A 24,027-nucleotide genomic window follows, 5' to 3' on the forward strand; every position below is an offset into this window, starting at 1 on the left:
ATGATGCCACAACTAAAATGAATTCCTTTAGATTACAGATTGTCTGCATACTGGATACAGGAGGTTCTTTCGTCAGACCATTTGGGCAGAACCATTCAGCATCATTATGTAAGACTCCACTTGAGTGAAACGTCCCACACTCTGCACAGCACATTCTTTTTTTCATTACCCTACTTAGCTCTACTGCAATCACATAAGTAATTTTCAGCGCATCAACTCATATCATAAGCTTTAATATGCTATTTTTTAAGTGTTCCTTCTTATCACAGATTTTACTACCATAAACATCCATTGCCAGAGATAATTTTTAATGAATCGCTTTCCTGTTGTTTTATCAACCATAACAAAATCTCAAATCATTAAAAAAAGGAGCCATTACGTTAAAGGCTTCGACATAAAGAAGTGTGTTTAGCACATTTCGAGCTTGCTAGACATCGAAGTTGCCTTAAATAAATTGAAAGACCTTTTCTCCCTTTATACCTCTCCCTGAGTCCATTCCTCCAGTCTACACCAGACAGGGGGGCTTGATTCTTAAATAATGAATAATTCTCCTCTCAAATGGCCCCAACCTCACATGATTGAATATTTCAGACTTTTTGGAAAGCACAAAAGATGTCTGGGCTTTAACTGCAAAGTCTCTAAAGTCCCAGGTTCCTAGCGGTAGTCCTGGAACAAATTTGTGATTTCCATTTTCTCGGGTGAAAATATTAATGCCTGTATTGTTGCACGAGAATATCACAGCCCAAGATCAACTGCCATTTGCAAACGTTTTGTCTCTTTGTTCAAAATATTCTTCCATGTGAAGAAACCTCTTCCCTTACATCCTCATCAAATCTTTAGGTCGCGTTCTATTCCCACATTAAAAAGGAATTTACTCAAACAAATATATCAGGAGTACATCTCTCTTTAACCTTTACCAGAGTGGAAGGGGAAGACAACAAGTCACTGAAATCCCATAAATGCCTGTGTTTTCACAGACACAGGGTATTCCTGCCATGTATGCTCCCCTCCTCTCCTACACCCTATATTCAATTACTGAGTGCGAAACTAATTTATCTGAAACATAAAAGTAGATTTGCAATGGTAAATAAGGCAAATAAGTCAGATTGTGTGCCTATGTTAGACTTACACTCAGGGCCGGCTTCACGGCGGTGCAACCGGTGCGGCCGCACCAGGTGCTGAACTGGATGCAGGACTGCTGACCTCAGTGGGACGCTGTGTTTAACAATAACTTGGGAAACCTGTATTTAAAATCACCTGCTGAAAAGTTCCTTGTGCCTCCAGCCTTCAGGAAGCAGTTAAAATGTCAAGATAACTCTTGTGATTAATGTTCTTGCAAGAGAGAGAGTTTTGACCAGTAGCAGTTTTGACTAACCATAAAGTAGCGCAGAGGATTAATGTGCCTGATGCAAAGAACATAACTATAGTTTATGTGGATAGGTGAATGGATTAGTAAAGCCAGCCATTACCAGTGCTGTAAAACAAATTAAATGGATGTGAGATGAGCTAGAGAGAGATGGGGGCACCTCTGCCAGGTGTTAGTGAGGGGATCCGAGAAGCTGGTCATGGGGCGGGAGGGGGGCACCAAAAAAGATTGCTGCACCGGGCACCACCAGTGCTAAAACCGGCCCTGCTTACACCTGCCAATAGATTTGATATCGAGTCAATGGACTTTAACATAACTATTTTGTTCTCAGAACCGAAAAGCAGAAACCAGGAGGAAAGCTTTCAAGTATCTGGGGTCATTGCAGGAGTACCTCACCGAATCCCGGATTTTATGTAGTCAAGAATTTTAATTAGATCAAGAAATCCTAAATCGTAATAAAAAAAATTGGACTGGGGGAGTTACAAAGGGAAATATGATACCCCAACAGTTGGATTCTGACTCTCGACTAAATATTACTTTTTATAATTTTTCTTATATGTCCTTAACTCCCATATTTTACTTCCCTTAACACGAAATGAGTTCCACATTTTGAGGCATGGGATTTTAAGATCCACTCTCCCAGAAGAAGCTCTGAACAAAGCTTACAATTTTCTCAAAAGAGGGGTGGGAAAGCAATATCATTATTGGAAGTCAGACATCTAACTGGGATTTCTTTTCCCGGTCTATGCAGCATCACCCTTGCTCTTCTGATTCTGGTCATTCTGGTCATGCGAGTAACCAACACAGATGGGGAAGAGATCCCAATGGCAATAGCCCTGGTCTTCGGCTGGTGTTATACCCTGTACTTCTCTCGAGGCTCAAAGTTGGTTGGACCTTTCACCATCATGATTCACAAAGTGAGTAATGATATATGAATCGAAAACATAATGAAACATGGCCTGAAAATATTTTCACTATATTCTACTTGTTTTGACAATGAAAAGGGGAGGGGCACGTTAACTCTAAAAATACCTCTGTGAGGTGTTCCATTGAATCCCGTTTAGTTTTTCTACCTTGTTACTGACTGGGGACCAACCATAGCAAATGAGCTTTAGTACTAACCCTAAAAACACAATCGGATCTGAAATGCCAGGCAGCTTCCTCTGTGAGCAGGAACATCAGCAAAACAAGGTATGTTTCAGATTATTGAGCCTCAAAATTAAGGTTTGTTTTAGGTTGACATTGTTTAGCGGGCTCAAAATCTACATCTTGGTATGCTTCACCTACTTAGAGGACTCATATAAGCATTAAAAAAGTATTGGATGGATTTTATTCAAACAGTCTTAACCAGTATAACGTCTGCAAGGTACCATTCAATTTCATAGTTCTTTTCAGTTATATATGCTGTCACAGAACATGATCACCGATCTCCAAATCAGTATTGGTTCAGCCTACAATTAAGTGCTTGACCTACAGCTTCTAGGCTACATTAATCTGAATTGGAACAGGACCAACCTCAGAAATGTTTTTGTCTTGCTGAGCTTAATTGGTGGGGTGAGGTTTGAGTCAATATGGCACAGTAAGCACAGAAACAATTTCTGGACAGATGCCTACAGTTTAGGGAGCGTTATTTACAAAGCAGAAAAGTGATAAGGTGAAATTATTGATTCAATAGTAACCGCTGAGAATTTGTCTGGGTAACATTCAATACCATCATATTTAGCACTTCTAAACATGCTACACAGCTACAACAAATGAGCCTGGTATGAATCACGAAAGAAATTACACCCCAATACTACCATGTATCTGTTTTATATTTTGATTTCTATTTGTTGAATGATTGCAAACCATTAGGACCCAATATATGGCATCCTTACAGTAGCATCAGAGAGCAACTTAATAGATGTTTTCTATTTAGTGTATATGTTTTGTCACATAATTTCACAAGTTAGTGGCCCTGAAAGTAACCCTCCCAGTTCAAATTGTTTCCTGATAAGAACATGGTTGTCTGCCCCAAAATATATATAGTCTAAAGTACTCACTGTCATAAATTAAAAGACTATTTCAAGTCACTAAGGAGATCTGTAACCATTCAGAGAAACAAGGTCATGGATCTCCGAGGTAGCTTGCAATATGGTATAGAACTGGCCATTTTATTCCATATAATACATGGTGACAGAATTGTTTTTTCCATAAACCGCTTAAATCCTTGGTGCCTTGCTCTTTCATTTTCACTGCAGATAAGAGAAATAAAAGCAAAATCTGTATTGGGAAATTAAACACACCTACAAACAGAATGTATTAGAATCAGTCTAATGGTGGTCAGGTTAAAGAAATGACGTGGCTCATATTGGACAGACTAATTGCAGAGATTGAAAATTTCCTATAATTACCCGTAGTGTGGGAATAAATGTTGCCACACATATATCCTTCTCGTTGGCCACTTTTTCTCTTCAGAAACATTAAGAAGAAGAAGGAAAAGTCAGTTTCTGTTTAACTTCTGGCTCTGGCAGCAGGCATTGTGTTATCAACTCATCTGTAATAACATATTGTAGTTGAGCAGCAGTGTCATTTCTTTATTACAGGTGACTTGGGATGGCACAACTCACCTGTAATAAGAAAATTAGAGAAGGGATTTTACACCAAGATTTATTATTCCATTTATTATTTTTATACACTTATATCTTTCAATTTATTTTATTTCACGACTTGGAACTCCAAAGAGGTCCACATGTACACAAATTATCAAAACAATACATCAAATAAAAATAGAATCAATAAAGGATATAAACAAGGTTATCTTCAAAATACAATACAGTCAGGTCTCTACCCATCACTTTTGTCTTAGAATACCATTCAATATTTACATATATAGAACGACAATCACAAAGGAAAACGTCTGTATAATCACTTTAGTTCTCCACCCCCTAGCCAATTACATAAAAATAATTCTATGCAAAGTGTTGTGATATATAAAAGATAGGTTATTGCCCAGCAGCTTTATACAAAATAACAATTCCATACCAATCTACTGTGTATATAGTGCATTCATGCTACGATAATAGCTTCTGGGAGGTGCCTGCACCTCACATCCATGCTGGCCTATTTCGCATGTTATATTCCTATGAAGTGAAAAATGCTTAAAGATAGTTCATTAGGAAAGTACATTCCGTTGAATCCACCAATGGATAATAAAATCAATAAAGGTTAAAAAAGGACTTAAAAAAATTAAAAGTCCTTAAACAGAATATTTCATTCGGTGGCTTGTACATAAATTTCAAAATCTTTCCTTCTGAACGCATATTAAAATTCGAGAAAAGCGGTTTTAGCCATTTTTTCCTTAATTTAACTAAGGAGGGACATACAAATAGCACATGCTTAAAATTCGGTACCCCCAACTGACAGAGATCACAAATGCTTGAGGATCCATCCCACTTGGAAGATAATTCTTTAAGAGGTAATCTATCTAATCTCATCAAGATGAAAAAGCGCCATACTCCATGTTGTAAATTCCAAGATAAATATGGTTGGGGATATTTGAAAATCATTGAATTGGTTAATGGCCTAAGCCTCCTCTTTTGGGGACATGACTCAGGAAACTTTTACCCTTTATAGCCTCTTTTAGGCTCTATTTGAAATAACAATGGCGGTTGAGATAAGATAAGATCAACATCTAACTCAAGCAATTGCACAGCAAGGTTATAATTTCTAAAAAACTGCGATTTTTCTCTTAGCGTACCGAAGATTTCTTTGTATGCTAAATGTCTTAGGGTAGATTTGGCACTATGGGGGTCATTACAACCCTGGCGGACGGTGTTAAAGGTGCGGTAATACCGCAAACAGGCCGGTGGACAAAAAAAGGGAATCATGACCCTGGTGGAAACCGCCAACAAAGACAGCCACTTTAACACACCGCCTGCCACAGCGGTACAGACAAGCAGTGCGGCGGTTACCGCCAACAGACAGGCGGGAGACAATGTACCGCCCACACTATTACAACCCGCCAATCCGCCACCTTTTCCGGGGCGGATGAACTGCGGATAAAAACACGGCGGAAACAGCTTTTGCTATGGGAAAACGCTCACCTCAACACATCCCACGAGGAAGGAGGACACCATGGAGCCCGAATTACAAATCCTACCTGCCCTTGTTTTTCTGCTCCTTTACGACCAACAGCTACGTAGGCGCAGAAGATACCGGTGAGTACTGCACCTATGACACGGGGGCGGGGAGAGGCAAAAGTTAGGGGGATACCCACCAAACACCCTCACCCCCACCCTCGCATATCACAACATACACACCAATGCAGTCACAAAAATCACAGTAACAACCCACAATCCCCCCGGAAGAATGCAAAGACAATACGAAAATCGGGAAAACATTGTAATGTGCCAATATACATGTCATACAAAAATATACAGATATACATATCTCAAAATCACTCTTATTTACACATACAATCTGAGAAGTAGTGCAGATATGTACACAACAATGTCCGTGCACCAACAGTCCAAAAAAGCATGGGTGAGGCCCACAATAGATACCTGACCAATATCGGAGAGAACACTGCCGGGGCATCAGATAGAAACACTACAGGCACCTCAGGGGGAAGGGAAGGGGGGGCACCTCAGCCAGATGAATGCGAAGCCAGATCCACGACGGGGCTCCATGCCCATTGATGTATCCTGGGGAGTGCAAAGCCACAGTCTCACAAGTCACTACAGTGGGTGGTTTGCCCATTGTGCCATCCTGGGGAGTGCAAAGCCACAGTCTCTCAAGTCACTACAGTGGGTGGTTTGCCCACTGTGCCATCCTGGGGAGTGCAAAGCCACAGTCTCTCAAGTCACTACAGTGGGTGGTTTGCCCACTGTGCCATCCTGGGGAGTGCAAAGCCACAGTCTCTCAAGTAGATGCAGGTCTCCACTGGTTCTGGAGGGGGACTGGTGCCCAGACTGGATGAGTCTCCACGTGAAAGTACCTGTCCTGTCACTGTCCCAGCTGCACATGGGATAAGGATGCCTGATGTGGCGGTCCATTCATTCCTAGACGGTGCATGCCCTGTTCAGCAGTGCTTTGCCATGGCGGTCTTTGCCCTGTTCAGCGGTGCCTTGCCATGGCGGTCTTTGTCCTGTTCAGCGGTGCTTTGCCATGGCGGTCTCTGGACTGTTCAGCGGTGCTTTGCCATGGCGTTTCAGGACTGTTCAGCGGTGCTTTGCCATGGCGGTCTTTGCCCTGTTCAGTGGTGCTTTGCCATGGCGGTCTTTGCCCTGTTCAGTGGTGCTTTCCCATGGCGGTCTTTGCCCTGTTCAGCGGTGCTTTGCCATGGCGGTCTTTGCCCTGTTCAGCGGTGCTTTGCCATGGCGTTTCAGGACTGTTCAGCAGTGCTTTGCCATGGCGGTCTTTGCCCTGTTCAGTGGTGCTTTGCTATGGCGGTCTTTGCCCTGTTCAGCAGTGCTTTGACATGGCGGTCTTTGCCCTGTTCAGCGGTGCTTTGCCATGGCGTTTCAGGACTGTTCAGCGGTGCTTTGCCATGGCGGTCTTTGCCCTGTTCAGTGGTGCTTTGCCATGGCGGTCTTTGCCCTGTTCAGCGGTGCTTTGCCATGGCGGTCTTTGCCATGTTCAGCGGTGCTTTGCCATGGCGGTCTTTGCCCTGTTCAGCGGTGCTTTGCCATGGCCTTTCTGATACGGACATTGGTGTGTGGCATGACGATCTCTACACTGGGCATTGGTGTGTGGCATGACGATCTCTACAATGGGCATTGGTGTGTGGCATGACATTCCATCATTGCCCAGCGGGGCTGTAGCATCCTGGCCCCTCATGGGCTGTGACTCCGGCGGTGGTCTCCTGACCTGTGACGATACTTGTGCCCTCCTGGGCAATGACTCCGGCGGTGGTCTCCTGACTAGTGACGATACTTGTGCCCTCCTGGGCAATGACTTCGGCGGTGGTCTCCTGACCAGTGAAGATACTTGTGCCCTCCTGGGCAATGACTCCGGCAGTGGTCTCCTGACCTGTGACGATACTTGTGCCCTCCTGGGCAATGTCTCCGGCGGTGGTCTCCTGACCAGTGACGATACTTGTGCCCTCCTGGGCAATGACTCCGGCGGTGGTCTCCTGACCTGTGACGATACTTGTGCCCTCCTGGGCAATGACTCCGGTACTTGTGCCCTCCTGGGCAATGACTCCGGCGGTGGTCTCCTGACCTGTGACGATACTTGTGCCCTCCTGGGCAGTGACTCCGGCGGTGGTCTCCTGACCTGTGACGATACTTGTGCCCTCCTGGGCTGTGACTCTGGCGGTGGTCTCCGGACCAGTGACGATACTTGTGCCCTCCTGGGCTGTGACTCTGGCGGTGGTCTCCTGACCTGTGACGATACTTGTGCCCTCCTGGGCAATGACTCCGGCGGTGGTCTCCTGACCTGTAACGATACTTGTGCCCTCCTGGGCTGTGACTCTGGCGGTGGTCTCTGGACCAGTGACGATACTTGTGCCCTCCTGGGCTGTGACTCTGGCGGTGGTCTCTGGACCAGTGACGATACTTGTGCCCTCCTGGGCTGTGACTCTGGCGGTGGTCTCTGGACCAGTGACGATACTTGGGCCCTCCTGGGCTGTGACTCTGGCAGTGGTCTCTGGACCAGTGACGACGGTGCTGGCGGTTGTGTCTGGACCACCGGATATGATGGCACACTTCTCCGCCGTGACACTCACAACAGGCTGGGCAGACTTCCTCTGGACCTTCCACACCTTTGTTGGAGTTACAGCTGACTCACCAATCGCCTTCGATCCCATGTCACTTGTTGTCCCACAAGGAGTCTTAAGACGGTCCCGTCATCCACTCTCCATTTTCAGAGCCTTTACCGGGGGTGGGCTGCCACTGCCTTGGCTCCGGGTCCTACAACCTGGAACACGCACCACTGGTACTGGAGACTTTTTGGCTGAGGCGCTACGACAGGACTGATGAATTGGAGGGGGGGGGCAAAAAGGTCAATTTGACAGAGGGGCAGTTTCTGAAAAACACTGGGATGGGTAGCTGGAGGGGGTCTGGGAGTGGAGAAAGAGGAGGTGGTTGTAGGAGGTGTCACTTTAGGTGTTTTGGGTGCAGGAGCAGGTACTGGAGGCTGTCGTGAGGTGGATGGATGTTGGGTGAGTGATTGCCAGCGTTTGGGTACTTTGGGAGGGGGCGTCACAGACACATTGGGAAAGGACACAGGGGACGTGTAAATGGCAGTGGAGGTGGTGAGTGCAGGTGAGCGGCTTGTGGTGCTGGGTGTCCTGGTGCGAGTCCTAGCGCCTGTAGATGTGGTGCATGCAGGTGTGTGTGTGTAGACGAGACTGGGAGGGAGGAGGGAGAAGAGGAGGAGGGGGACACAGTGGAGACAGTGGATGTTGCTGTGTCTGTATGTGGGTGAGGCTTGCATGAGTGCCCGTGGTGTGTGTGGTGCCTATGTTTGCTTGAGCTACTTGTGTGTGTTGACTTGTGTGCATGCTGGTCTGTAGGTGTGCTTGGGATGGGCTGGGGTACAGGAGATAGGGTCTGGGTGGAGGAAGTTGGAGGGGGGAGGCTGGACACAGGGACAATGGCTGCCATCAGTGCTGAGGCCAGAGATTGCAGGGTTCGCTGAAGGACAGCCTGACCAGAATGAATGCCCTGCCAGGAATGGCATTCACAATGGTAGACTGCCCAACAGTGAGTGACCTGAGGAGGTCAATGGCCTCCTCACTGAGGGCAGCAGGGGTGACTGGGGCAGGGCCTGAGATGCCTGGAGCGAAGGTGATGCCCACCCTCCTGGGTGAGCGGGCACGGGGCAAACGCTGAGGGGCTGCTGGGAGGGCGGTGCTAGTACGGGGGGTGGCGGCTGTACCTGTAGAAGTGGGGCGCACAGGTGGTGCCGCCACCACAGGGGAGCTCCCATCGGCGGACGAGTCCGTGTCGCTGGTTGGTGATCCGGTGGCCGACGTGAAGCTCCCCTCCGTCCCACTGGTGCATTCAGAGTCTGTGGTGTGGCCCTCCATGGCCATGTGGGATGCAGCTCCCTCGTGCTCCGGTGCCACTGTACCTCCGCCTGATGATGCTGATGTACAAAAGGACAGGGAGAGCAGGATAAGGGGGGGAGACAGAACAAAGAGAGTTTTAGTGCATGGCATACCGCTACCGTTGGCGGACAAGACAGACGCAGCAGCCCCCTGCATTACGCCGTTCTCCTGACCTCTGCAATTTCTGGGACATGGCCTACATGGCAATGGTGGGAATCTGCGCACATGGATGCCACAGGGGCAACTATACCTCAACTTGGCACTCTGCTGAGGTGGGGTTGAGTGCCACATGGTCTACATAACGGAGGGGCCTTGCCTACCTAACTCGCCCTGGCCTAGGGACACTCACAGCCCACCTCTCCCACCCAGACCCCTCCACTGCACGCAAACTCCGCTGAATGAGGTTGTACTCACCCCCTTGTGTCTGCTGTGATGTCCTCAAGCGCCCATCCAACTCCGGGTAGGCCACCGCCAGGATCCGGAACATCAGGGGGGTCATGGTGCGACGGGCACACCTCCCACGTTGGGAGGCCATCCCCAGCTGAGCCTCCGCCGTCTTCTTGCTGCAGCGGCGGATGTTCTCCCATCTCTTACGGCAGTGGGTGCCCCGTCTCTGGTGGGCCCCCAGGGTCCGGACCTCCTTGGCGATGGCACGCCAAATGTCCCTCTTCTGGTGGGCGCTGACCTACATGCACAAGGAAAGAGGAACAGTCATTACCAACTGCACCGTCAATGTGAGTGGCCCCCTCCCTACTCTGGCCATGTGGCCCATTCATTCCCATGCATAACTGTTCTATGTACTCTGCCCCCTTCCCTCTTCCACCCAGCCCTCTCCACCCAGGCCTAGCCCATACAACGTGCTCCCTGTGTACTAACCTGTTGGTCTGGAGGACCATAGAGTAGCGTGTACTGGGGGAGGACCCCATCCACAAGTTTCTCCAACTCCTGTCGCAGCAGCAGCACTAGCAGTGTAGGTCCTCTCCTGTCGAAGGTCAGGTATCTAGTGAGTGAACAGATAGAAAATGGCGGTGACGTCCGCGGCGGTGCGCATCATCACCGCCGGCGCACCTGTTCATTGGCTCCTGGGACCCATAGGGTCCAATATTAACCAATGCAGCATTGCGCCGCGGTCTACGACCGCCTACCGCGACCGTGTGCAACGCCAGCGCAGTTACCCCACAATCCCATTGTCCCAGTTTAGAGGTCAGGCAGCCGCCATTTCAGGGGCCCACATGGCTTCATTTACTACTGCGTCATGCATAGCTAGGCCTATACTCAACACACATACAGGAAGGCTTTTTTGTCATGTGTAGTCTTGTGTGTAACTGTGGGTACATACCTGGAGGAATAGTGACTGGTTCTTCGCTGTTGTCCTTCTTAGGCACGCCAGCTGGGACATATGAGAAGATGGCGGAATCCTCCGGTGTACCGACCGCTGGTGGACCTGTTGACAATGGAAGAAAGACATATCATCGTCACCTACCGGTTTGACCGTGCCACAATCCAGGAACTATGTACCCAGTTGGAGCCAGACCTGATGTCACCAATCCGCCATCCGACTGGAATCCCCCCTGACATGCAGGTGCTGTCAGTGCTCCATTTCCTTGCAAGTGGGTCATTTCAGACAGCAGTGGCCATGGCATCAGGGATGTCCCAGCCTATGTTTTCCAACGTGCTGTCCAGAGTGTTGTCTGCCCTGCTGAAACACATAAGGAGATACATCATTTTCCCTGAGGTTGAGGATTTGCCTACAGTGAAAGGTGACTTCTATGCCTTTGGCCATATCCCCAACATCATAGGTGCCATTGATGGGACCCATGTAGCTCTGGTCCCCCCTGCAGAAGTGAACAGGTGTACAGAAACCGGAAGAGTTATCATTCCATGAATGTCCAGATGGTCTGTTTGGCAGACCAGTACATCTCGCAGGTAAATGCAATGTTCCCTGGCTCTGTGCATGACGCATACATCCTGCGGAATAGCAGCATCCCTGATATGATGGGTCAACTCCAGAGGCACCGTGTATGGCTATTGGGGGACTCTGGTTACCCCAACCTTTCGTGGCTATTGACCCCAGTGAGGAATCCCAGGACCAGGGCAGAGGAACGGTACAATGATGCCCATGGGCGGACTAGGAAGGTAACCGAACGCACCTTCGGCCTTCTTAAGGCCAGGTTCAGGTGCCTCCATATGACAGGTGGATCCCTATTCTACTGACCGAAGAAGGTGTGCGACATCATCATCGCCTGCTCCATGCTCCATAATTTGGCATTGCGACGCCAGGTGCCTTTTCTGCAGGAGGATGATCCAGATGACGGTGTTGTGGCAGCTGTGGAGCCTGTGGAGCCAGTGGACAGTGATGAGGATGAAGCTGAGGATGAAGAAAACGACAACAGGGAGTCAGTCATACAGCAATATTTCCAGTGACACACAGGTGAGAACATTTTCTGGTTTAAAATTACATTAACTTTCACACGTCTACCTCTATCCTGTACCTACATTTCACTCACTATTTGTTAATTGAGTTGTACCCTTCCATTTCAGTTTCACAAGTGTGGTAACCTACGTGTCAACTGCTTGCATCCTTCAAGGGCTTGTGATGTGTGACATTGGTATGTTAGCCTTACAATGGGTAACCCATTATGACACTGTAATTGATAATACAAAGTTCCAAATCATAGACTGACTCAAGATTTTTTTGGCTTTCAAGGGTGTTTATTTAAGTGCTAAAAAATCAAGGAAGGTTGTAAAATGGTGATGGGTGATGGTGGAGGAATGTCCATGGCAGAGTCCAGTCTATTCGTCTCACAGGTGCACTGCCCATCTGGGCATTGGAATGTGGAGCTAGGGCAGTTCCAATCTGGACAGGGTGACAAAGTGGGACAGTGGGGGGACAATCAGGGTGGTCTTATTTCCAGGCGGGGGTCTTGCCATCTTGCTCTGTCCTGTTCCTGGATCTCAGGGACCGCTTGCGTGGTGGTTGTCCATCTGCAGGGGATGGGGTGCTGGTGTGTTGGTCCTGTGGCGGGGCGTCCTGTCCACTAGCGCCGGCGGAGGTGGTGGGCAGTTCGTCGTCCTGGCTAGTGTCAGGGGCCCCTTGGAGTGCCACGGTGTTCCTCAAGGTCTTTTGAATGTCCGTCAGCACCCCTACAATGGTGCCCAGGGCGGAGCAGATGGTCCTGAGCTCCTCCCTGAACCCCAAATACAGTTCGTCCTGCAGACGCAGGGTCTCCTGCAACTTGTCCAGGACCGTGGCCATCGTCTCCTGGGAGTGGTGGTATGCTCCCATGATGGAGGATAGGGCCTCGTGGAGAGTTGGTTCCCTTGGCCTGTCCCCCTCTGTCGCACAGCAGCCCTCCCAGTTCCCCGGTGTTTCTGTGCCTCCGTCCCCTGGACCGTGTGCCCACTACCACTGCCCCCAGGTCCCTGTTGTTGTTGGGGTGGTGGGTTAGCCTGGGTGCCCTGTAGTGGTGGACACACCGCTGATTGACCTGTCCTGGGTAGGGAGGTTTGGGCCCGCTGGGTGGGTGCTGTGCTAGTGTTACCAGAGGGTGGCAGCTCGGTGTTGGGCTGTGGCTGGGCAAGGGGAACCGACTGTCCTGAGGTCCACGATGGTCCGGGCTGGTCATCAGGATCCAGTGGGGCAGAGCTGCTGTCGTCACTGTGGGCCTCTTCTGGGGGTGGAGTGGTGTTGTCTGGACCCTCTGGTGTGGTGACGTTCCTTCGGGTTCCTGCAGGGGTATAAGCACATGATTATTGCATCTGTGTGTGTAATGGTGTGCAATGGTTGGGTGTGCGTGATCCCCAGTGCAGGCATTCCTGTGTGGGGGCTTGTGTGGTGATGGTTGGGGGGGTGTTCTGGGTATGTGCAGTGGGCATGCTTTGGTGACGGGTGCCCATGCTTAGTTGTGTCATGCAGGGCTTGGTGTTGGGATGGGTGCTTGGTGTCATGGGTAGATTGGTGAGGATTTGGGGTGATAGGGGAGGGTGTGAGGGTGGGGGTGTGTGATAGCATGCAGGTAGGGTGGGGGATGTGATAGTTAAGATTTGGCTTACCAGTGTCCCATCCTCCACCGACTTCTCCGAGGCCCTCAGGATGCAAGATGGTCAGGACTTGCTCCTCCCATGTTGTTAGTTGTGGGGGAGGAGGTGGGGGTCCGCCGCCAGTCCGCTGCACTGCGATGTTGTGCCTGGAGACCGTTGAACGCACCTTCCCCGTAGGTCGTTCCACCTCTTCCTGATGTCCTCCCTATTTCTTGGGTGCTGTCCCACGGCATTGACCCTGTCCACTATTCTTTGCCATAGCTCCATCTTCCTGGCTATTGATGTGTGCTGTACCTGTGAGCCAAATAGCTGTGGCTCTACCCGTACGATTTCCTCCACCATGACCCGGTGCTCCTCCTCGGAAAAGCGGGGGTGTCTTTGGCGTGACATGGGGTGTTATGTGTGATGTGTGGGGTGGTGTATGTGTTGATGAGTGTGGTGAGTGTAGTGGTATGTGGTGTTTTGTGCGTGGATGTTGTGTGGGTGATGGTGTTGTGTGCCTCTGTGTGATAGGGTTGTCAATAGCTGTGCTGTCTCTCTGGCCTTCTCTCAGAATTTCTGGTTGTAGGGGTTTGTGTGTGATGTGGGTGTGTATTTTATATTGTGTTGGGTGTGTGGGAGTGGTGTGTGTATGTGTATCAGGTGTGTATATTTGGAATTGTCCAATGTGGCAGTGTTTTGGAGATGTGTGTGTTTTTTGAGCGCGGCGGTGTGTACCGCCAATGGAATACCGCGGTTGAAAGACCGCCGCGTGGATTCGTGGGTCGTAATAGCATGGGCGTGTTTCTGTTGGCGTGGAGGTGGAGGATTTGTTTCCGCCAGTTTATTGCTGACCTTTGGTGTGGCGGTGTTGTGTGGGTGTCTGAATTTCAGAGGATTCCGTGATGTGTGTCATAATAGCTGTGGCGGTCTACCGCGGCCGCGGCGGTGTATTGGCGGTCTTCTGCATGGCGGTAAGCGCCTTATTCCGCCAATGTTGTAATTACCCCCGTTGTGTTAAGCAGTAGGCCCTCTGGATTACCTCTGCTAGGCCCTGTGTATAAGCACTCTTAATACCGAATTCAAGCCTTAAGGCTGCCAAGGATGCCAAATCATTGCAAGAAACCAAGCGTCTTAAGATCCGTCCTTCTATCTTATTTAAAAACTCCCATGTAAAAATTTCAATTCCTCCTATGACATACAGACGGGTGGATGGAATCTTTGCTTGATAAACAGTTAATAGATGAGAGAAATGCCGCCAGCCAACTGCGTTATAAAAGGCCAATATACTGTGTGCCTGAAAAAGAGCTTTGCTAACATTATTACGTATATGGTCTCGATCACTAAGTGAACAAGATAAGGTTTTTCCCAGTAAGCAATAAGATTTCACCCGCTCCAACCTCTGCTGACCCACGGACCAGGAGAATTTTTTTTTAACGAGATTTCTTCCCTAAAAAGCATAACACTTGTGACTTTAGCACATTAATTTTTAAATGATGCTGCCTGGTATAATCATTTAGGGCAACCAGACGCCTATTTAGACCTTTCGGGGTAAGATCAAGCACCACTATGTCATCAGCATAAAGGAGGCAAGGAATCGAACAATCTCCAGTTTTAGGCGCAAAGCCTTGAGAATTCCCTAATGTGGAAGGCAGATCATAAATATATAAGGAAAAAAGAATGGGCGCCAATAGACAGCCCTGTTTTAAACCATTTTTGTAACAAATTCAACAGACAGACCCTGCTCTCCACCAACAGCACCTTACACCATGTAGAAGAGTACAGGGCTATGAGTAAGCGTAACAAATTTGCAGGAACACACAATTTGAGTAATTTCTTCCATAAAGTCTTATGATCCACCCCGTCAAAGGCTGTTGAAAAGTCTATAAAAGCAGCATATACCACCCGCCCCTAACTAGAACATTCTTTTCATTTATGATTTGCATTAATAAGATGATATCTAAAGTGTTATGCTCCTTCCTAAAGCCTGCCTCTTCCAAAGGGAGGATCGAATTTTCCTCAACCCAAGATGTTAAATGCTCAAGTAGGCCTTTACCAAAATCTTACCTACAGCATCCAACAGTGCTATTTGCTGATAATTTATGGGTAAAGATTTTTATACAAGGGACTATAATACTCCTGGTCCAATACGCCGAAATTATGCCTTTTGAGTAACAGAGGTAGAATACCGGGGTAAGAATCCTTGCCCAGAGCGATGGCTCTTGTTTAATTACTGCCATGGGAACCTCGTCTGGGCCCATTACTCCAGAGGCCCGCATCGACCTTATAAACCTCTCAATCTCTGTCACTGAGGGAGCACCAAAAGCTTTGGGCTCCACCCAACTACCAATCTTAAGGTCCATTTCACCTGATTCGATTACCCAGTTTTCCACATACAGGGAGAGAATATAATCCCTCAATTCAATCTCGGCTATCAGAGGGGCTGAGGGAGATTTACGTGACCCACAGCCTTCAGAAATGAGTGACCAAATTTTACAAGTATTTTTAGTTAATGCTGCTTCCCTCCAGGCTCTCCGTCTCTGTTTGGCCTCCTCCCTCCTTGTTCCAATCTTCATCCACACTCTTCTCCTCTTAAGTAGGGAAATTCTTCTACTCCTCTTCTCAGATTCTCATCCGTACTGTAACCTAACCAATCTATTAATGTCTCTATTCAACAGTAGAAGAGAAAGAGAAATTTCTTTTGTGGAGGTTTAATACATTTTAACTGACCTCTCTGAGTTATGTTTCCCATAAAGACAGAAATGCAATTTAGCGCATCTTCATTCCAGTCATCAATCTTTCTCATGGTCACTTCAATCATTTTTTTCACAAATATAGTTTTCAAAGGTGACCATTGAATTCTACCTGTTTTCCCATTGAAATTAATATCCTGGCCCTTAACATTCCATGTCTGTATTGGGGACAGTTGGAGTCTTAGCGTAAGCCTCAGAATCTTATGGTCACTAAACAGAGTATCGACGATTGTTATGTCCTCCACTAATTGGGCTAGGGAGGAAGAGGCAAAAAATAGTCAATAATGGAACTACTCAAACGAGATTTATGGGTAAAGGCTGCTGGAGAATCCGAGTGAAATCGACCATTTAAAATTATACAACTAAGTTCCCTCAAACCTTTTAATAGAATATACCCCCTTTTATCCATCCTATTTCTTGGGGGAAATAGAATAGGAGTTATATTGAGCACAAATTCCCTCTCTATATCATAGAAAATGGAAAGAGACAGATTCGAAATGTTGCTTTTTAAGTCCCCTGATATCAATACTTCATATTCACTTTCATGCGAATTTAAACAAAAGGAGGAAATATAATTAAACATACAAGTTAACATCATATCATGTGCCTTATCAGGGGGAATATAAGCAGTTACTATTAATAAAGGCATTCTCCTACCATCCTCCATTGTTGGATTACCTCTAATTATCTGATAGGATTTCTGTGAGACAGGAATATTTTCATACTTATACTTAACACTTAAAAGCATAGCGGTACCCACTTTTGCATGCCCCTTCCTGGGCGGCTGTGCCTTTTGACAAAGGACCGTGTACTCCGGGCAAGAGAGATAAGTTACACTCCAGGTCTCTTGGATACAGATTAAATCCACCTGAAGGGAGCAGATGTAATCAAATTTTCCGATATGATTCTCTATTCCCGCAGCATTCCAAGAGACCACATGAAATGTATGGTTAAACACTTATATCTAAGTAATACTAACTTTTAAAGTGAGGTGTCTCCTCTTCCTGCAGATGGCTTATGGTGACCTGCTGCGTTTTTGCTGGCTAATGGCAGTGGTGATCCTGGGCTACAGCACAGGTAATTAAGGCATTTTATTTTTTACTTAGCACAAGTAAAACATGAAGGTCCACATTAGGCAAAAAGTGGTAGGGCGTAATCCTGGGTTTGAATTCCAATTAGCTTTTTCTTGAATGGTTCTCTCACAGTTTCTTGCACTACGTTTACTGTCTCACTTTGAATCACTCGGTCTCACTAATCCACGCAATCTCACTCATTCTACTCTGACCCATTCTGTCACACTCCATCTCACTCATTCTGAATTACTCAGTCTTACCGTGTCTCACACAGAGTAACACACAGTTACATTTACTGTCCACCCAATGTCACTAGCTGCCTTGGCTTTTTGCTAGACCTGAAGCGGGTCTGCATTTTATTTTCAGTAGACCAAGAGTGAATAATGATTCAATAAAAATGGGCCACAAAACAAGGAGGGTGTGGTGTAGCTGTGGAGCCCATAAAGGAGAGCTGCCATTAGTGTATGGACACCTATCAACCAAACCTATCCATCCTTTGACTTATCCATTCCCTTTCGTCCATCCATTCATCCATCTTTTCAATCATCCATCCATCTTTTCGCTCATCCATGCACCCTTTCGCCCCATTTATAATTCTTTCACTCTATCCATCCATCATCCTCCATTTGCATCATCCATCCATCAATTCGTTCACTCAGCCATCCATCCTTACACCCATCCATCCACCCTTGCCCCATCCATCCATCCATCCCTCCATCCATCCCTCCAATCATCCATTCACTTATACATCCCTCCATTTCCCCTTTCACTCAGCCATCCATCCATCCACTCACTCAGTGAACCATCTAGCCATCTATTCATCAATCCATCAATTCATTTTTTCACTCATCCATCCATCTGCCTTGCCTTTCACTCCATCTTTACATATATCCTTTCACTCATTCATCCTTTCAATCATCCATCCATACTTTCACTCCATCCTTCCATCCATCCATCCACTCATCTATCCATTTACACTTCCACTCATTCATCTAACCTTTCACCCATACTTCCATCTGGCCTTTCTCTCATCCATCCATCTTCCCTTCCACTCATACACCCTCCCTCCCTTTGACTCACACAGCTGTTCTCCCTTTCACTCTGCCATTTTTACATCCATCCTTTCGCTCATTCATCCAGGCATCTAATCACCCACCATACCATCCATCCATCCATCTACTCATCCTTTCTTTCACTCACTCACCCTCCCAGATTAATTTTGAGACTTTGGGGGTCATTCTGACCCCGGCGGTCAGAGACCGCCGGGGCCAGGGTCGGCGGGAGCACCGCCGACAGGCCGGCGGTGCCCCGCAGGGCATTCTGACCGCGGCGGTTCGGCCGCGGTCAGATGCGGAAAACCGGAGGTCTCCCGCCGGTTTTCCGCTGCCCATGTGAATCCTCCATGGCGGCGGAGCGCGCTCCGCCGCCATGGGGATTCTGACACCCCATACCGCCATCCTGTTCCTGGCGGGTCTCCCGCCAGGAACAGGATGGCGGTATGGGGTGCCGCGGGGCCCCTGGGGGCCCCTGAAGTGCCCATGCCAATGGCATGGGCACTGCAGGGGCCCCCGTAAGAGGGCCCCACTTTGTATTTCAGTATCTGCTTTGCAGACACTGAAATACGCGACGGGTGCCACTGCACCCGTCGCACCTTCCCACTCCGCCGGCTCAATTCTGAGCCGGCGTCCTCGTGGGAAGGATGATTTGCCCTGGGCTGGCGGGCGGCCTTTTGGCGGTTGCCCGCCAGCCCAGGGCAAATCCCAAAATACCCTCAGCGGTCTTTCGACCGCGGAGCGATATTTTGGAGGGGGAAGTCTGGCGGGCGGCCTCCGCCGTCCGCCAGACTTAGAATGACCCCCTTTGTCTGTGGAGAGTACAGAAGAGGCCCATCAAGAACCCCACCCTACCGTAGCTGCTAAAGGGGGAGGAGTGACGATGCGCCCGAAGCAGAAACTTAACTGCACCCTTACCTCTTAGTCCAGTAGTGCAATTGTTGTAAGCAGCTGGTTCCTTCCTTCTCTTGGGCCTCTAAAGGGCACTCTGTCATGCTCAGCTCCATAATGTTCTTTTCACATTGAAAGCAAATCCAGTACTAAACACATGTTAGTGCAGGGAAAGCAGCCCCCGGCACCTGTCGCGTAGGCTCTCATTATCCTAATGAGACTACTGGATTTTCGGGCGGCAAGATCGTTCACAGTGTGGGGGACTAAGTCTCACCCTTGTCACCCCAAATCCGGGGTAAGCTCCGGCTAACTAGCAGTGCCTTATCTTTCCCTAAGGGAAGAGACAGTTGGGCAGCCGAGCGCATGACATCTTAGTGCTTCCCAGGGAAGTCGTGGTCACTCAGGTCACAACCAGTTCTCTCATACACAGTGCGGTCTCATATATAAATGACAATGCAGTTTGAGTTTTAAATATTGGTTTAATAAAACGACTGCATTTTAGATAACAAGGCGTGAGCCGCAATAACCAGAACCATACAACACAGTAGGATTAAAATAGTAATGAGGAGAGTGAAACATAAGAATAATGCTATCATAGTGCAACTAAGTTACGTTCTCTCTCTAAGTTATATTTTGAGCACAGCATGTTAAGCTCTAAGCCTGCCTTTCAGGTTCCCCTGGGAGGACATCAACCCTCATACCTGAGCAAAAGCCTGTGATCTGGGTCAGCGTCTGCAACAGGGCAGTCAGCATCTAGTTGTGGGTTCCTGGTCGGAATCTCCCTCTAAGTGTACTGGGACTAGAAAGTGTTTTTATACTATTGATGTGAACTAACACCCCAATGTTCCTGCGTAAGAATGTGTACTGTCTACAAACCATAAAGACTAAACTTCTACCACGTCTATCGGCAATGTACCAGACTGTATCCTTGATTGAAGCACAGAGTGAGCAAGAATGTATTGTTTGAGAACTTCAGTGCTGAAGTAAGCTAAACAGTGTGATAGAAGAAAATAAAACAAGACCGTGAAACTGGTTATTGTAAAATAACAGTGCGAGGCAAAATAAAATGCATCTAGGGCAAAGTGCACAGAGGCCTAATACTTTAAGCAAACGCGCATAAAGCTACATTAAAAATGGCTACACTACACACCCATCCCACGGCCGGCCCCTCTGTGATGGGCAACAAATTGTTGCCATCGACTCTCTTCTTGTCTCATCAGCCGGCCCCAACCCTAGCCATTGAAGTGAATGGAGTTTTAAAAGTCCTCCCAGTGCCACTGCCCAAAAGCAATGGGATCCACGGCATTCTAAATCAACACTCCCTCTCCGATGATGTCACTGATATAGCTTTTGCATGAAGATCGAAGAAAACCTCGCACAGCTGGCACTTGCACAGTAGGACATCTGCAAAGTTCACTAGAGTTCACCCAGGAGTTTCTGCACACTGCCTCAGTGTAGTAATTGCTTTTCAGCTGCCCTGTGTTTTTTTTCCCCTGGTCTTGTCTCTCCCTCAAGGGTGGCAGGGCAACCACTTGTGCCCATCAACCTTAGTCACCCCTGTACACAACTCAACTAAACTAAATGTAGAGGTGATGGTTGGGTTTCTCTGCAGTGGGACATCTAAACAATAGACAATTGGGTGGGGCTTCAATGTCATGAGGATGCACCCATGTAACTAAGACATTCTTCTCTAATACTGACATGACTCTGTGCAAATTGGCTCTTAAGGTGATTGTGCTGTAAGAGAAAATTCAGGCCATGGGGGTGGGGAGCTTCCCAAGGAGACAGCCTGTGCAGCCACCATGACTTATCGTCTAGTGGATAAGTGGGCCACTGCCAAAATGGTCATGCACATAGTATAATGTGAAGCTCTAACCTCCTGCCTGCCTATGTGGGCAGAGATCTTACTGCACATTTCATGCTATATAGTAATAGCTATGCTAACTTAAGAATGGTTCCCAAGGAGATATTTAAAAAGCTTCACACATTAAGGAATAGTGTTATATATTTAATCCTCATTAAACTATAAAGCAAACCAAGAAATCAGCTAAGCTCAGGAACATAGGCACAAGTATGTAACAGTGTAATCAAGAAGAGCTTTACTGGCGAATCATGATCAATATTAATTTGCCAAAAGACACATACAAAGGAATACTTAACACTGGAGCAACAAGTAGAGGTTCAGCACGGGTATGATCAGAGCATGGTGGACTATATTATTTTATTTATATCGACCTATAATAAGCACCACTATTCAGCTCAGGCTCAAAGATTGAGAGCTCATTGAAAATACTGTAAGGTTCAATTATGTCAAAATATGGCACACTGCTAATTATCTGTGACTGACTGAAAATACAGAAGCAGGTTCTATGTATGTTGGACAGTCAAATGTTGTTCGGCAAGGAAACATAGACACAGAAAAGTAAATTCCTCTTGACGATGGTGATGGATTCAGGAAGCTCATTCTCCTGCAAGATAACTTTAAGTGAATCTTCTCAGAGAGCCCATAGTCATCAAGTGCAAAAAGTGTGTCTTGAAAAACAGTGAACTCTGGGAGATGTAATCCATTTCCCAGTTCATGTAGAGATAATTACACGGTAACCATGGAATGTCAAAGATCATCAAAAAGTAGTGCTTTGAGATCGAATGGAAATACCTCCTTAGGGTTACCAAAGGTGGCACATAAGGATTATCTTTGTTCTTTAAGACAGCCTGAGGCCAAAGTTGTATGATCAATGTTTCCATCACTTCTGCCGTATATTAGAAAATCTCTAAATTGTTGTTCTTTCCTGGTCCACATGATATCTGGGTGAATCTAGAAAGTACCAGAAGTGAAAAGTGGGGATACTAAAATGCCTCATTTGGGTTCTGTTTGCAGTGGAACTTTTAACATAAACAGGGCTATACTATTGACTGTACAATCTATAGTAAGGAATGAACTCACTTGAGGAAGATTTAATGTGTACCCATCTGTTTTTTTCTAATAAAGAGGGGCTTTAATTTTTTTCCACAGTATATAGAGGCTTCAAGTTCATTCTGCTGTCATTTTCTCTTACTTTATCAACAGGATAATTAACCTAAAGGTTAGCATTGATTCTTAAAGTCCCTGGATGCAAGAGGGCCACATGGGTTCTAGGAGATCCAGCGATGTTAGTACTCTGACATTTCTACCTCTCATTGTTTTCCAATCAACCAGGTTTACATAACTAATGCCATTTGCATTAACTCAGGATAAGAACCAAATGTTGTGTTTTAGCTGGATTCAACCTGGGATGTGTTGCTGGCAGCTTTTGGCAGCCTTACAAGCTGCTTACATTTTCATACAAAGATCAGATATGTACACATACTGGATTTCTTAGTCTGCATGTGCACAATAAGAGATAAAAGAAGAAACATTAACTAATGCGGCCATAACAATCTTAAAAATGTGATTCTTAACACAACTTCTCACACTATACTCATAACTCTAACACTCGTCCCACTTCTACCTTTACATATTTCTATTTCTCCCTCACTGTCACACACAGTCTACACAAACATCCACCTTACACTCCACAAGCACATACGTTATTTATATCATACATCCAATCTTTCCTTACCCCATCACCTCATTAAATGTTCTTCTTTCTCCAGCATTATATGTCACTTTCCAGGAGGTAGAGCCCTTGGCATTAAGGGCTTTTGAAACTTATCCAATGTCCCTCATAACCACCTATGAGCTCTTCCATAACATCCTCAATGGACCTGCCAATTATACCATGGAGTACCCCATCATGTACAGCCCACTCTACTGTTCCTTCTGTGTCATCGCATTCCTGCTGATGTTCAACTTGTTGATTGCCACATTGGGAGACACACATTCACGTATGGACAAAGAAAAAGATGGGCTGTGGCGAGCTCAGGTAAGTCTTGACTGAATATGTTTGCCATTCTGGGAGTAGAAGCATTTGTAAGCACAGATGTGTTGTGGATAACTATGCAGCAAGCTAACAGCAAGAGCTGTAGTGAGCATAAGTGAGTTGTGTATATGTAGTATGTCGAAGAGCCTTAGCTGTGAAGAGCACGTGTGAGTCCAGTATGTATGATCTACTGTCAAAAAGTCTTAGCTATGGAGATCATGTGTAAATCCTTTCTAGATGTGCAGCCGTTGAAAGAACAATGTGTAGGCAAATTAGGTCAGCGACGTATATAGACTCAATCAGATAAATATGCTCAGAAAGAAGAAAAGAAACCTTTAAAGTGGAGACGAAGTACTGATTATGAGAACAAAACGCGGAGAAAATGTGCAGAAACTGCATATGCAGTATAATTGCCAAATATAGGATAACTGGTTAAAGTGATGTTATAGTTAGGCGAAATGTTCAGTAGCAACATAACGTTTTAAACTCTATTGTTATCTCAAGTAACTATAAACTTGTGCACTAAAGTAACTATATCTTGCGCCCTCCTCCACACAGTTTTTTCATCAATAATTTCATTGCAGATTTTGCAGTGATCCTGTCAGTAATGTCATAGAAGATGTCATGAATGATGTAAAATTGGGGGAATTAGCAGTGCATGGCGAAGGAGCGAGTTATAGTTATGTTAGGGCATGAATAATACTTAATTGAGATAACTATAACCAGTGAATTTCTGTGTTTTTTAGAATTTTGAATGTTACGTTGTTATTAAACATTTCACCAAACTATAACATTACTTTAACCTTTGTTTTTTTCAGTGAATTTCTCTGTTTTTTTTAATGTAAACATTTTTTTATTAGCAGATAAAGCCGACCCCACACTGTGCAAGTCCTTTGGCTGTGTGCAATAGGGTATTTGGTCACAGGGTCTGCACTGCA

The 24,027-nt window shown here is 46.7% G+C and overlaps 1 protein-coding gene across 1 annotated transcript in view; it reads left to right on the forward strand.

Annotated features, from left to right (window-relative positions):
• LOC138284998 (transient receptor potential cation channel subfamily V member 6-like) overlaps window positions 1-24,027 on the forward strand; it is a 215,865-nt gene that overhangs the window by 156,908 nt on the left and 34,930 nt on the right. Inside the window, exons 10-13 of the mRNA XM_069224398.1 lie at window positions 32-108; window positions 2,118-2,283; window positions 17,185-17,251; window positions 22,824-23,092. Of these exons, the coding sequence (XP_069080499.1) occupies window positions 32-108; window positions 2,118-2,283; window positions 17,185-17,251; window positions 22,824-23,092 (579 nt within the window). The remainder of the gene's footprint in view (window positions 1-31; window positions 109-2,117; window positions 2,284-17,184; window positions 17,252-22,823; window positions 23,093-24,027) is intronic.

This window comes from Pleurodeles waltl, chromosome 3_1 (assembly GCF_031143425.1).
Source record: "Pleurodeles waltl isolate 20211129_DDA chromosome 3_1, aPleWal1.hap1.20221129, whole genome shotgun sequence".
Lineage (NCBI taxonomy): Eukaryota > Metazoa > Chordata > Amphibia > Caudata > Salamandridae > Pleurodeles > Pleurodeles waltl.